Here is a 14358-nt window from a genome sequence, read left to right on the forward strand (position 1 = left end):
CACAGAACATTTTAAGACAGATTACGGTGGTGGTGTATTTTAACACTACAGGTAATTCCTTCTAGGATATCTGATGTCAAACAATTAAGTGCCTTCTATGGGCGCTTCCTGCAGCAGAAAATAAAACTGGGTTTGGGAGCTGGGTTTCGTGGATTCAGGTCCTGACTCTACCACTTAGAAGTCCTACAGTTTTGGACATACCTCTTAGTCTCTCTAGATTAGAGATTACTCGGGTATAAATTGAGAGAGTTGGAGTAGGCAGTCTCTGAGATTCCTCCTACCATTTTAGAAATGCAATGGCCATTCATTTGGGGGTTTATTTGAATTGCTAAAAGAAAATCACTTTCTAAAGAAGGAATTCAAATGACATTTCTCTGGTATAGCAAATTGTTTGCAGATCACAAGTAACTGGTGGTAGGGGGAATTATTTATTATCTTATTAATTAGTATTTCACGCTTAATTAATTTAGTAATTTGCCATGGATAATGTCAGATCTTGAAGATATTCAGCGATAAAGACAATTTCCTTGATGTGACATAATTGGGGTGGCTATATTTGCCAGCTTTCCTGAAACAGCCCTAATTTATGTCTGCTGTTCCAGCATAATTATTACCAGCGCTCCCTTTCAGTCTTAAAATTGTTTCAGTTAAGATGACAAATTATGTGGTCATAGTTAAGTATAATCCAAGTAGAAGCTAATGTTAATTTAATGGGGATTTTATGTTCATTAGAAAACAAATGTTACCACTCATTATCACTTTACAGTCACCAAAAAAGATGATTGAAAATGTGATTGGCCTGGGCTTCCCTGGTGGCGCAGTGGTTGAGAATCTGCCTGCTAATGCAGGAGACATGGGTTCGAGCGCTGGTCTGGGAGGATCCCACATGCCGCGGAGCGACTGGGCCCGTGAGCCACAACTACTGAGCCTGCGCGTCTGGAGCCTGTGCTCCACAACAAGAGAGGCCACGATAGTGAGAGGCCCGCGCACCGCAATGAAGAGTGGCCCCCGCTTGCCACAGCTAGAGAAAGCCCTCGCACAGAAACGAAGACCCAACACAGCGAAAATAAATAAATTAATAAAAATAAACTCCTACCCTCAACATCTAAAAAAAAAACATGTGATTGGCCTAAGGTTACTCAGTCCATTGGGGTATAAACTTAAGCCCCTAGAACTGCGGTATCATTATGATCATTAGTCTGCTTTTACTTCCTTTCAAAAACCAAAAGCACTTTAGACTTGCCAAGTATGACAGGACCATTATTTTTTCAGTGGTCCTACTAGCAGAAGCAGTCTTTTTGTTCCCTCTCGGATTAACAGCTCTCTAGAAGAGACATCTGCTTTCCTGGGTCCCCTACACTGGAAGGACGACCTGGGAAGGATTTACATCTATGGATAGAAAAAGGAGAGGCAGATGGTCGGCATTGCCTTTCTGCTTGCCTTCGTTTCCTTCTGGACATCGTCCCAGATCAACCAAGTCTGTCACCAGCGCCAGCCAAGTGAAACAAAATCATGTGCAAAGTTAGCCTTCGTAGACCCCTCCAAGTCTCTAACATCTTTATGTAAATATCCTATTAAAAGCTTATCAAATTTTAGCCGGCTTGTCCTGTAAGATGGATTTCTTGTTATCAATCGTTATCAGTTTGTAAAGTGGAATGAATTTGAAATCTGGTCTCTAAGTTCTTGGGGCTGGTTGGGCAGTGACGAGAGCGTGTGACCTCAGAGAGAGAGAGAGAGTGTGTGTGTGTGTGTGTGTATGTGTGTATACATGCACTTATTCCTTCTTGTGGCAGCATCGTCCTTTGCACAGAATTGTTTACTGGCCTGTTTTTCCCTTTAGTTTCACAATAAGGTGACCTGCTTCATGCTGCACCAGATTGAGGAACCCTGCTCCCTGGGGGCTCACGCTGCTGTTATTGTCCCGCCCACCTGGATCATTAAGGTGAAGAAACCTCAGGTAACTGCCGGAACCCTGGTGCTGCTGGGCCAGCACAGAGAAAAAGTAACTGCTGCTTCTTGCTTTTCTCCCCCTGACGAATCTCTGGGTTCTTACAATCTCTGCTCACTCATCCCCAAGGTCCTCTGCTTCCCAGCTCATCCCATTAGCCCATCACAGTTCTGCGTTGGGCTCTCTCATGGAACCAGCCTCCACCTCCTAAAGAAATCAAAGTTCCACAGCAGGAGTGTTTCCTCCCACTCAGGTGCTAATGTTCTCTTTGATGGGTGCTCTCCTGAGTTCATTAAGGACCCATAGTGGGTACAGCTGATTCTCACACAACTCTCTTCTCTTCCAGCCTGGGCAACCCCAGGGAGTGGCTGTGAGGGCGCTCTGTGCCATTGTTTGGTTGCTATTACCACCACTTCCAACCCGAATGCAGACTGTGGGTCATGACCTTCCCCAGTACACAAGGCCTGCTTAGAGAGCAACACTCTTTTCTTAAGGCAAAGTAGAATTTATCCTCTTAACATCTAATCTCATTCTGTATTCCATCCTCATTGTACTTTCTGTCCTGGAGAGTCTCTGCTGCTATATTCTGGGAGACCTTGGTAGTTTTTCAACAAGGTCCTAATCTGTGATAGAAACGTTTTTACCTTTGTACTGTACATCTTAGATAGTCATCTCCAAGTTATGGGATGGCAGACTTTTAATGTTACAGGGAGAAGATTATACCTCCCCCGGGGTGCAGGTACCTTAGGGAGTCTTTTTGAATGTAGTATCTTTAAAAGATATGGCAGTCCTACTTCAGATGGTCTCCAAAATTATCATGTAGTGTATTCTCATTGACTCAATTTTATTTAAAAACTGGTGGATCAGGGACACTGTTTTGCTTCATGTGTTTTATATAAAAGTTTTGCCTCTGATGAGTAACATGTAGGAATCATCTTTTCAAGTTACAATCCATGGAAGCCCTTGGGAACTGTTTTCCAGAGGCGAGTACAGTATCTACACATTAAAAAATGAAACATCTAGTTATTTTTACATTTTAGAGCTGAATGTCACGAGATGCTAAGTAAGTTGTCCAAGGTGACATAGCAAGTCAATTACAGTACTATGTCTGAGATTCAGGTGTACTGATTTCCAATTTGGTGTTATTTTAAAACGTCTTTAACATTTTTACTTCTTTGTGTGTGTTTTTCCCCTAAAATTCAGTAATCTCTCCATGTGCTGTATAGTAAATATTCAGTTAAATCAACACATTTTTCATCAAAAACCTTGATGGTATCAAGAAGGCTACTAGGCATTGTGATATAATAGACAATCCTTGCTCTGAAGAACCATATAGTTATTTTAAGGAAAGATCAGGGAGAGCTTCATGAAGCAGGTGGATTTCATTCTGCCTCCTTACAGATGGGTGGGATTGAGGTCAGTGGAGAAGGAAATGACCAACAGGAGAATGGCACAAGCAAGGATACTTTGTCCAAAATTATCTTCATGGGACCGTGAGACTAGGTTGACTGCTGTGGAAGGTCTGTGTAGGAGGTGTGTAGGGCATGAGCATAAGGTTGCTCAGGCCTGGCTGGGGGAGATTTTTGATTCATGTAAACTTTATCCTTTTAAGCAAAGGAGTGGTAGAAGAAAACTGTATTTTAGAAGAAAACAACTAGCATGAGTGTGTAGGGTGACCTAGTGGTATGGGATTTTGGGCCCCTGAAGATAGAACAGAAAAATCAGAAGACTACCACTCTGCAGAGAAATTCTAAGTTTACTTTTCTAAACTTTAAAAATTCTTTTGGTTGTGGAAATTTTCAAGCAAGTGAAGAGAAAGAGAAGGTCATAATGAATTCCATAACCATGAACTTTGTTTTTTGGTGTCACAGATATTTTTAATGTTCATAAAGACATAAAACAGATTCTATGCCTGAAACACCACAGATAATACAGAAATTTGACTTGAAACACAAACTCTGCAATTATCATTTCACATCCTGAATTGTTGTTGCAATATTCAGTAACACATTAGTCGTCACTTCTTTCTAACTAGTCACTTATTTCTTTCCTATAAGGAATACTACTGACAAAACATCATACTCATTCATCTCTTCCTATAAAAGCACTTCTTTACTATGTGTCTTGTTCAACATTACATTTAAATATACAGATTTTAACTCACTGTCAGAATTCTGGAACCAAGACCTCATATACCTGATATATTCCTGTCTGAGGTCAGGTCCTTCTTGGTCTTCATTTCAATCAATGCTTTTCTCATCCTATGTGTAAATAATAACCCTTAGTTATTGGTATGTTATATCATTAAACATCTTTTTCTATATTCATCTTTCTGAAAAGGAACTGATCTGCAATGCCGATACTAGTAAACATTAAAATAACTAAATAAGACACTTGAGCATAAAAGCGTATAACCCTGAACTTTTCTGCTATTATTGTTTCACCTAACCCCTGCCACACCACATTTTCTTTTTTGTAGTTAAATTTGTTTTGAGATTCACATGCAGTTGTAAGAAATAACACCGAAGGATCCCATGTACCCCTTACAAACTTTCCCCTCATGGTAACATCTTGCAGGATCATAGTATAACATCACAGCAAGGATCTTGACATTGATTAGTCAAGACACAGACCAATTCCATCACCGCAGGTATCCCTATGTTACCTTTTCAGAGCCACATCCATTTTTCTCCTGGTCCCACCCCATTTACTCTGTCTTCCCCAAAGTGGAAGTCTTCCTTTTTTTCTTTTGCTAGAGTATTTTAAAGCAGATTTTAGCATACCACTTAATCTGTAAATGCTTCATTTTGTTTCCTGAAAAGATAACACTTTAGAAAGACAACTACATACAATTATCTCACCCATCAAAATTAAATAATTTGAGGTGGCATCCTTAAAATATTTTCTGGTTGTTTCAAATATATCTTTTTTTACAGTTATTTTTTTCAAATTAGGATCCAGAGTCTACAACTGCCTTTTTGTTGACTGATCTCTTAAATCTCTTTTAATCTATAGCAATCTCCTCTCTTATTTTTCCTGCCATTTATTTATTGAATAAATTGGGTCACTTAACCTGTAGAATATCTCATATTTTAATTTTGGCTGATTATTATTGTGTTATTAAATGATTTTATTATTGTGTTTTAAAATGATTTCCCGTATGGCCCATATTTCTTGTAGAAATATTTAGATACAAAGACATTAGATTCAGGTTTAACTTCTTGGCAAAAGGACAATATGGGTAATGGTATCTTTTTCTATAGTGTAGCTTTTAAAGGAACATAATATCAGGTTGTTCACTCTTAGTGACGTTAAGATTGATCTGTGAATTCAGGAGCTGTCATCCTAATCCATCTGTTATAAAGTTGTCCATCAGTCTTTCATCTATAATTTTATCCATTAAGGATTGTTACCTAAATCTGTTATTTCATTAGGGGTTGCTAAAGGGTGATTTTTCCAGTTTTTACTCTTCATTTTTTAGCTACAATTTTTCTATAAAGAGACCTTTCCCTTATGACCAGCAAATACATAAAAAATGCTTACTTGTTTGCCCTTAAATTTTCAGGATAATAAGTTGGTATCTTAGCAACTTTTATTAAGTGGCTGGTTGGTGGGGGTGTTTTTTGGAGAGTAGTTCATAGTCTGGATGCTAAAGTCCAAAATTTTTTTCATCACGCACCTTTTTATTACGTTCTATGATTCAGGACATTGTAATAATAAGAATGAAAGCTAACATTTATTGAACGCTTTACATGTGTTAGGAAATATTTTAAGTACTTTACCTTCAGTATCTCATCATCACAGTGCTCTATGGGGCAGGTATCCTATTAGTCCCATTTTGCAGCTAAGGAAAGTAAGGAATAGAAAAGTCAAATAAATTAGCTGGGACTATATAATTATTGAATAGTTTGAGATGGCATTTGAACCCAAGAACTGTGATTCTGGAAACCAAGCTTTTAATGATATGCCATGCTGCCTTACCATGTTACTGTAGCCAGCCTTGCTGAATCAGTTTTAAAATTTTGGTGGTCCCTGCTCCTCCGCGCTCCAACGCCATTAAGTAATTTAATCAATTAACTAAGTTCTATGTAAAGGGTAGTGTATGATGAGCTTGGGGGCAGGGTTGCAATAGAGTAGTTCTGAAGAGCTCTGGCTTGCAAACCAGGCTGCCTGGGTTCATAACCTTGCTCTGCCACTTACTAACTTGGTTAATCTCAACTTAATCTCTTCTGTTTCAGTTTCTCAGCTGCAAAGGTTAAATAATACTAGTACCTAACTCATAGGGCTTTCGTGAGGACTAATGAACTAAAAAAGAAAAAATAAAACACACAGGACAGCACCCGGCTCATTGTAACCACTCAAATGTTAGCTCTTGTTATTTTCCTTCTTGTTGACTTTTAGGGGTGCAGGGTATCAGGTGAAGCCACACAACAGCAGATAGCAGCAGTGGGTAGTCATACAGGGGTCAAGATAGAAGTTACTGATCCCTGAATCATCTGTATTATGGTGAAAGAGGATGTAAAGAGGATGAGATTTCCAATGGAGAGGGTAGAAGTAGACAAGGATATGGGCCATAGCCTGGCACCTACTCTGTTTCCAAGTGCACCTTGAAATACTACTATAACTGTTGTATTTCACACTGTAGTGGGATTGTGTATTCACTAGCACAATGCCTATCCCATGGGAGAGAGTCAAGACCTGATCATTTACTGAATAAAAGAACGGAAGAAGACTGGGAGAACATCCATACCCAGAAAGTGAGAGGAGGGAGAGAATCCTGTGAGATAGAGAGAGAACTATGGTTGCATTAAAGTTTCATTATTAAAAATGAAAAGAAAAATAGGGCAATCATCAATGTTAAATTCTGTAGACATGAAAAAAATCACAAGGATTGAGAAAAGTCCTTGTGTTTGGGGCCAGAGCATTGATGACCATAAAAACTATAGTTTGTAGAGTGTAGAGTATGGGTGGCAACCTGTTAGTGATGGTGTGGAAGCAGTAAGATTAGAGAATTTGTTGGAGGTATTGGGAAATGATTAAAAAAAAATAGAATTTGGAAAGTAGATAAAGAACAGATAAAATGTTTTTTGACTTTTAGAATTTATATATCTTTCCTTCTTTATATATTTCTTTATTTTTCTATGACACTGCTTAAAAACGATAAAGGAGAAGAGGCTTAACTGAATTAAGTAAATGTTTAATTAACCACATTCAAAGATGCTGTTACATGCAGTGAGAGGTCCAAAGATGAATCAGATGTTCATCTGATGTCCACAAAGAGTGTACTCCCCAGTGGGGAAAATAGACACAACCATCTAAATCATTGGTCAGGGTATTTGTGGATTCTGGAGAGGAATTCAGCCACATGTAAATCTTTAATGAAAGAGTAGCTTTCAGATGTCTGGGAAGGTTTGTCTTTTTGATCAGTGTTCATCTCGTGGGAGAGATACATATATGGTGGTGAGAGGAAGGGGCCAGACATGTTGGTTGAAATAGCCCTGGTCAGTGGGATGCCTACACATCTGAGGCAGAGAGAGGTAAATGCCACCTAAGATGTAGAAACACAGTGAAGACATGAAGCAGAATTGAGCAGCTTCAGTCGTGGAGAGCAGCCTAGGCTCAGTGGAAAATCTGTCATTTGTGCTTGGTTTTGAAGGATGTGGGTGGCATCCCTGGGAAGAAGGATGAGGAAGAACAATGCAAGTTGGTAGGACATAACTGAGAACAGCAGTGAAGATGGGTCATCAAATAAAGTCAGCTTTATTTGTGATGTTTGTGTCTAAACAGATGAGAGAAGAAGAGTAAAGGAAATCTGCTGGAGTGTATAATGGTCAGGAGAAGTGGGTTGTAAAGAGGTGGAATTAAACCATATATTTTCCTTCTCTGTTGAAAGATGGCTGGTTCTGAGTGGATAATTACTCCGTGACCAGCTGTGGAGTTGGGAGCTGCATGAAAGTTTGATGGTAAGGGAAATGAGGGCTGCCTGGATGATTTGCTGGGTTTCGTCACCAGATTACTTAGAGAGACCTAGAAGTTAAAAGATGATGGACGGTAGATGACTGGAAGGAATTAAAATGACAAGAAAACCAAATTTCAACAACCAAACCTGAATCTGTTGATATAAAGTAAACGTATATTTAAAGTTACAGATGTCAGTGTTTGGACTGAAAATGTTAGCAGATGATATTTTGACTGGATGAACGCGTTAAAGATGTTCAGATGCGAGTGTAAGCACTTGGAGCTGGTGGAGCAAGACCTGTGTGACATGAACTTTTCGTGGGTTAAGTTTGGGGGGGGGACACTGCGTTTTTAATAACTAACATCGTTCTCCACTTAATGCTTTAAAATTTGGCTTTCCCAGTTAAAAAAAATCATAGGGAAAAGTCTATATTAATACGTACAGATTTGACTCTTTTGATAACTACTGTATATGTCCCACACTATGGATAGTTTGCAGTTAATTTAAGCCAACTCCTTCCCAATGGATATTCATATTCTTTCTAATGGTCTACTTATAAAAATGTCGCTATCAACTCCTGCCTAGCCTTGCATTGCCTTTCTTCATACTAGTCCTTATTCCTTATGACTGGATGATCTTAAAATGCTGGGGACCCCATGATATGTAATAGCAATGGCCAACAATCTCCCTCAATGCCCAAGTGACTTCCTTTGATTAGTTCTAAAGGTCAAGCGATACTTGCTGTGATTTGGCCATATACGCCTGAGAAGCTGCAGAGACCCTGTCCTTAACTTTGGAATGAGTTTTCTTGATCCTTCTGCTTACCTGTCCTCACAACAACCTTTGCTGCAATGGTACAGCTGAAGCAGGGCAGAGTGAGAACGTTCTTTAATAGGCAAAGTCCATGGATTGCTCTCTTATTATCCATCAGAGTTTTGTCCAGTGTATGATGGAGGAGGGCTTCATTTGGAATGATGAAGTGAGATATCTTCTCTTTAGATCTGTTATTATTTAGATCCTTTGTGATCCCATCACCTGAGGAAATCCCTGAAGGGTAATAAGAGTAGTACGTTAGGCTTCATTCACAGCTCAGTGATTCCCCCATAAGATTTTGTAACAGCCCAGGAAGGAGTCATAACTATGATAAAGATTGTGTTGATAGGATCATTTTTGTGGCAAGGTAATTCTGCCCAATACCTGGTACAAGAAAACAAAAGGCCTTTATCTTTTCTTAGGACTTTAACAAAAGAGTGGGCACAGAATGTACAGGGGGTGAATGCTGTTGGAATCAGAAGAATGTAAAAATACAAATGAGAGCACAGTATTTCACTGTTTGGAAAGTGTTGAACTTGCAAAGTGAACCCTTTGTATCACTGAGTTAGCCGCCCTTGTTAAGAGGGCTGCTTTGTTTTAGGACACAGGACAAGTATTAAAGGTTTCTTGACTGTATCACCAACAATTCTAGACAATAACGTCTTGGCATAATTTTCACATTCTTGGAAAGCATGTTTCGTTTAGCTCTCACAATACTGACCAGGCAGGGTAAGTGTTAGTGTGGATAAGCAAGGCTAGAAGACTTGTCTTGGCCAAAACACAGCCCGAATCTGCCTTCACGTCCATCTGTTCCTCGTTGAATTACGCTGCCTTCTAAAAGAAGTGATATATTGAGACAGAGATACATATTTACACGGGAACAGAAGGAAGCCTGGGGAATTTGGATGTGTGCTGTGAAGTTCCGTACTGCTTATCTCTTGCTATTTGACCATCCATAGGGCTGTAAGCTTACTCAGAGCTCACATAGAAGCGTCCAGGTACTGTAAGTCAACCACCGTGCTTTATTTTTGCCCCCTTCTTGTTCTGTGGGATGATGGCCTCAGATGCGTGTGGCTCGGTGAGGCTCAGAAGCACTTGTATCTGTGTTTCAAACAAAGGCCGTTTTGTGTGTCTGTTCCCTGTTAGAGTTGAGCTCCCCGCCTGCCCTGTTTTTGGACATCAAGCCTTATTTTGATGTGTTTTTCTAACCCTCTGTTTCTCAAACATACTTGATCATCAGAATCACCTGAAGGACTGTGATTTCTGTGATCAGGCAAGTTTAGGAAACAACCTCAGCTTGATGCATTCGACCTATCTCTTGGAGTTTAATTATTGGGTCCTGTCAAGAAGCAAGGCCGACAGTGTGTTCCTGCAAGCACTCGGGGTCCTGCCTTTCTCTTGGCACTAAATGAATGAAAACAGCAAAGAAGTTAGGAAACAATCACTCACTTCCCAAGGATCCTTTTCAAAATCAGGAAAGACTCACTCAATGTGGTGAACTCTAAAAATATTGGTTTATTATTTCCACAACGATTTGAGTTCATACTACGTGCCGGGCATTTGTGCTGGGTGTTGGGGATCTAGACCTATGAACGAGGCAACTGACATTTATGGAAGTGCTTCTCATGGGATGGATACCAAGTTAACTGCTTCACATCCTTTTCCTTGTTTAAACTCCACAACTGTCCTGTGAGGTAGGTATTATCAACTTCATTTTAAAATTAAGAAACTGTTGTTTCAGAAGTTTGACTGACTCGGCCAAGGTCACAGATCTAAGTGACAGGGTGGTTCAGGATTTACACCGAGCCTGGCAGATCTCACACCTCACGTTCCTCACCGCAGTGACTGGCTTTACTGCAGTACATATGGCTACTCACTCTGCCCTTTGTACTTCAAACAGGGGTTCTCAACCCCGGCTACACATTCGAATTCCCTGGGGAGCTTTTATTTTATTTTATTATTCTATTCTGGGGAGCTTTTAAAAAGTATCTTTGCCTGGGCTTCACCCCAAACAAATTAAATAAGAATGTTTGTTGGGGCCCAAGTACCAGCACTGAGAGCATCACTGAGTGACATCAGGTAGATACAGCTTCTGTCGGTCTAATAGTTTTCAGCATTCTTCTTGGAATATTTGGCTGATTAAAAGTTTAAAGGTTCCGAGTAATTTTTTCTTCCCTTTTAATAAAACTGAAAGTAGTCAAAATACAGCAAATACTCGAAGAATGCAAAAGTTTCCCAAAGAGGGGCACGGCAGTACACCCATTTAAAGAGGAATTCGGAAATTTGGAGATCTGTTTGCAGGAGAAGTATAGTCTAGAGTGAGTGATGACAGATCACCTGGAATCTCGAACACCCATGAACTTCCGATTTCTGGGGAGATTCAGAGAACCTGAAGACTCTTTTAATCTGATGGGGGGAAGAAAACCTTGGGACAAATGGTTGTCCAAGAAAGTTTCCTTCATCCTTGGTGAGCACAGGCCACAAATCAACTTATTTTTTTCATGGTTCAAATGAAAGTAAAATAAAAACTAAATAGTTTCAGTCTTGTAACTTGGATGTTTTACTATATGTACTCTAGACTAAGGTTTATTTTGAATGCTAAGAAAAAGCACTCTAAAATGTTGAAGAATAAATACCTAAGTTTCTTCAAGCTGTTTGAAAACATTTAATTGCTCAAACAATGCAGTTGTATATACTTATATAAGCTTTTAAGTTAAGAATTTTGTATTTCAGGCTTTCAACACTCTGTAAAATTCTACGACATAGTAGTAATAACTTGCCTTTATGAAGATGGCAATCTAATTAACTATTGACTTTTCACTAATTAAATCTGGCTTTGCCTTGTCTTCAGCCAGTGAGCTGTGACTGTCCCTTGAGAGAGGTTCTTCTCAAAGCATCTGTATAAAATATTAAGAATAAATAGCTGTAATAATCACAAAGTTGGGGTCCATAAAATCCCTAGAAAGACCGGGAATGTAAATTTGGGGTCACTGTGTTTCAGCAAGTTGGATGCAATTCTATGAGAAGAAAAAAAAAATCAATGTTACCAGGGGAGGGAGGACTTTTTAAACTAATGGGTCTTTAGCCAGAGAAAGGAAGAGCAGTGGCTCCCACTCTATTATTATAAGTAACTCGAGTCTTTGCATTTTAAAGCCAAGCCATTAATGCTGATAGGGGAGTTGAATCATAAAGTTCCAGTGGGGTTGAGTCATTTTATGAACAGGTCATTCCCTATAAAAAGTAAAAAGAGAAAACAAAAAACGAAAAAGGAAAACGTGAAAAATGGCCTCCTTTTTTACATTTCCACATAGGTGATCTCCATACCAGGAGGTGAACTTGAACTTGGTTGGGCGGGAGACGGACCTGGTTGGGCGGGAGACTGGAGCCCCTCAGAGAATTTGGGATTCTTCCATTTTTACTGGGAGGGTTGGCAGGTATAACATGTGTTGTTATGTGAGTCCATGAGAGCCTCCAGGGTTCTAAGTCCCTGCCTCTCCGTGTGGTGGGGAGTCAGTCGCTCACTCTGAAGCACGCGACTGGGTTCTGTGTGTGGCTTACCCATGAGCAGTGGCTTGGAAGTGTCAAAGCATGAGAAGCATGAACGTCGAACAGCATGTGCTGCCGTCATCTTCTAGATGGTTCTGCATGGGAAAGCTCGTGGGCCGTCTGCCTGCGAGCTCAGGTGGCCCCTTCTTTCCCTACAGAACTCGCTGAAGGCTTCAAATCGGAAGAAGAAGAGAACAAGCTTTAAAAGAAAAGCCAGTAAAAGAGGAACTGAAGTAAGTGTTTGAGGGTGATGGTCCAGTGAAATCCATCCTCCTTTCCATAGCCGCCTCTGTCTGACTTGACCTAGCCAAGCATATTTTTCCGATCTATCTCCTGCCACTCTTTCCTTCACCTCATTCTAACCACACTGGGATTCTGCCTATTCCTTAAAAAAAAAAAAAAAAAAATATATATATATATATACACATACACACACACACATATATATAAATAAGTATATAAATAAATATATATAGTCCTTAAAAAAATATATATATATATATATGAAACCTCCTGCCACTTCAGAATCAGAGCATTTGCACTTGTCTGTGGAAGTATTATCCCAAAGATTATAAAGATGAAGATAAGAGCTAGAACGTTTCTAGAACGCTTTGAATATACAGAATAAAAACAAAAGCGTGGCTTAATTCTTGGGGGCAAGTTATAGCTTGCGATACTTTCTCGCTTACTTTGAGTTAGCCCTGTGAAACAAGATGCAGAGGTTTTTTTGGGGGGTGGGGCGGGGTTTTTTTTGGGGGGGTAAGGGGGTAGCGGTGGTGCTAGTAATTTCTCACTTTCATTGTTTTGGGGCTGCCTTTCAAGTCACAGATGTATGTCTCAATAGTTCTGCTTTCTTTCTTCATTAGGAAAACAAAGGTCGTCCTTTTGTGATAAAACCTATCTCTTCTCCTCTCATGAAACCTTTGCTTGTGTTTGTGAACCCCAAGAGTGGAGGCAACCAGGTAAGTCAGTTTTCATGAGTTTCACCTGGAGGCTTCGATGCCTTCTTGAAAACACATTTCGCAGCACCAAGTGAAATAGCACCACGTAGGACCCCTAGCATTGGAAGACAGCCAGTTTCTCCAGCAAGGGATAGCCTCACACATGACTGGGCTAGGCAAAGCCTAGAGGTTCTAGGATCTATCCCTCTACTTCCACATAAGGCTTTACTAGAGGTACTCAAAAACCTAACTGCTAATAGTTTCCTTACAGATTTTCAAGAAAGGTCATTCTATAAACTCTTAGGTTTCAGGTTTCTCAACTCCTATAGTTAGGAAGCCCTTTATGAACTTATCTTTCTTTCTTTCTATTGTAATTTAGACCCGACTGCTTTTTTCCCTCTCTTCAGAGGAAAGAGAGATTAATGATTTATTATTCATGATAATCATGAATAACAGATACCACCAAGGCTAGCAAAACTATATTATGTTTCACAGGTTTCATTTGGTCTTTGCCCAAGTCCTATAGAATCATTAGTTATCAACCTCATTTGAGGATAAAGAAATAGCCTTAGAAAAGTTAAATGTAAAGACATATCTAAAGTACACAGCTCTTTAAAGGATAGAAATTGTTCTAGAATCCAGGTCTTTGTCTCCTCATCTAGTTTTCTTCCCACTCTCTGAGGCTTCTTATCAATACTCTTCTGTGGGCTCTGATTTTCTGTTATTTTCACGTGAGACTGGATGATAAAATATTTCCTGTGTCCATGAAGGGAAGTGCACATTTTACATTTTGAGACAAGATTCCCTGGAGTATCATGCTAAACAACTAAAAGATTTAAAACTGTTTAGTCACCCCATATAAGGAGGGGAGTCATAGAATTAGGATTGATCCAAAATGATGTTCTTATTACTAAAGTTAATGGGCATTTTTCCAGATCGCATTAATTATAGTAAAGCTTCTCTTATGGGAGCTTGTAATTTAAAGAAAATATTATCCCTCCTTTCCTTCCTTTCTTCAAAATTCTTAATAATAATTCTTGTGTTAAAAGTCTGTATTAACATTGTAGAGAACAGGGAAAAGAAACGTGTTGTAAGCAGAGAAATAATCTGTTTTCAACATTCTGCTCTTTTGAGTTGCTAAATGACTACCT

General features: G+C 39.5%; 1 protein-coding gene across 2 annotated transcripts in view; it reads left to right on the forward strand.

Moving 5' to 3' along the window:
* The window catches only part of DGKI (diacylglycerol kinase iota), a 447808-nt gene that overhangs the window by 222614 nt on the left and 210836 nt on the right, over window positions 1-14358 (forward strand). For both annotated transcript variants that reach the window (XM_060155951.1, XM_060155952.1), the window contains exons 8-10: window positions 1841-1957; window positions 12425-12505; window positions 13133-13228. In XM_060155951.1, coding sequence (XP_060011934.1) covers window positions 1841-1957; window positions 12425-12505; window positions 13133-13228 — 294 coding nt within the window. The remainder of the gene's footprint in view (window positions 1-1840; window positions 1958-12424; window positions 12506-13132; window positions 13229-14358) is intronic.

This window comes from Lagenorhynchus albirostris, chromosome 8 (assembly GCF_949774975.1).
Source record: "Lagenorhynchus albirostris chromosome 8, mLagAlb1.1, whole genome shotgun sequence".
NCBI lineage: Eukaryota > Metazoa > Chordata > Mammalia > Artiodactyla > Delphinidae > Lagenorhynchus > Lagenorhynchus albirostris.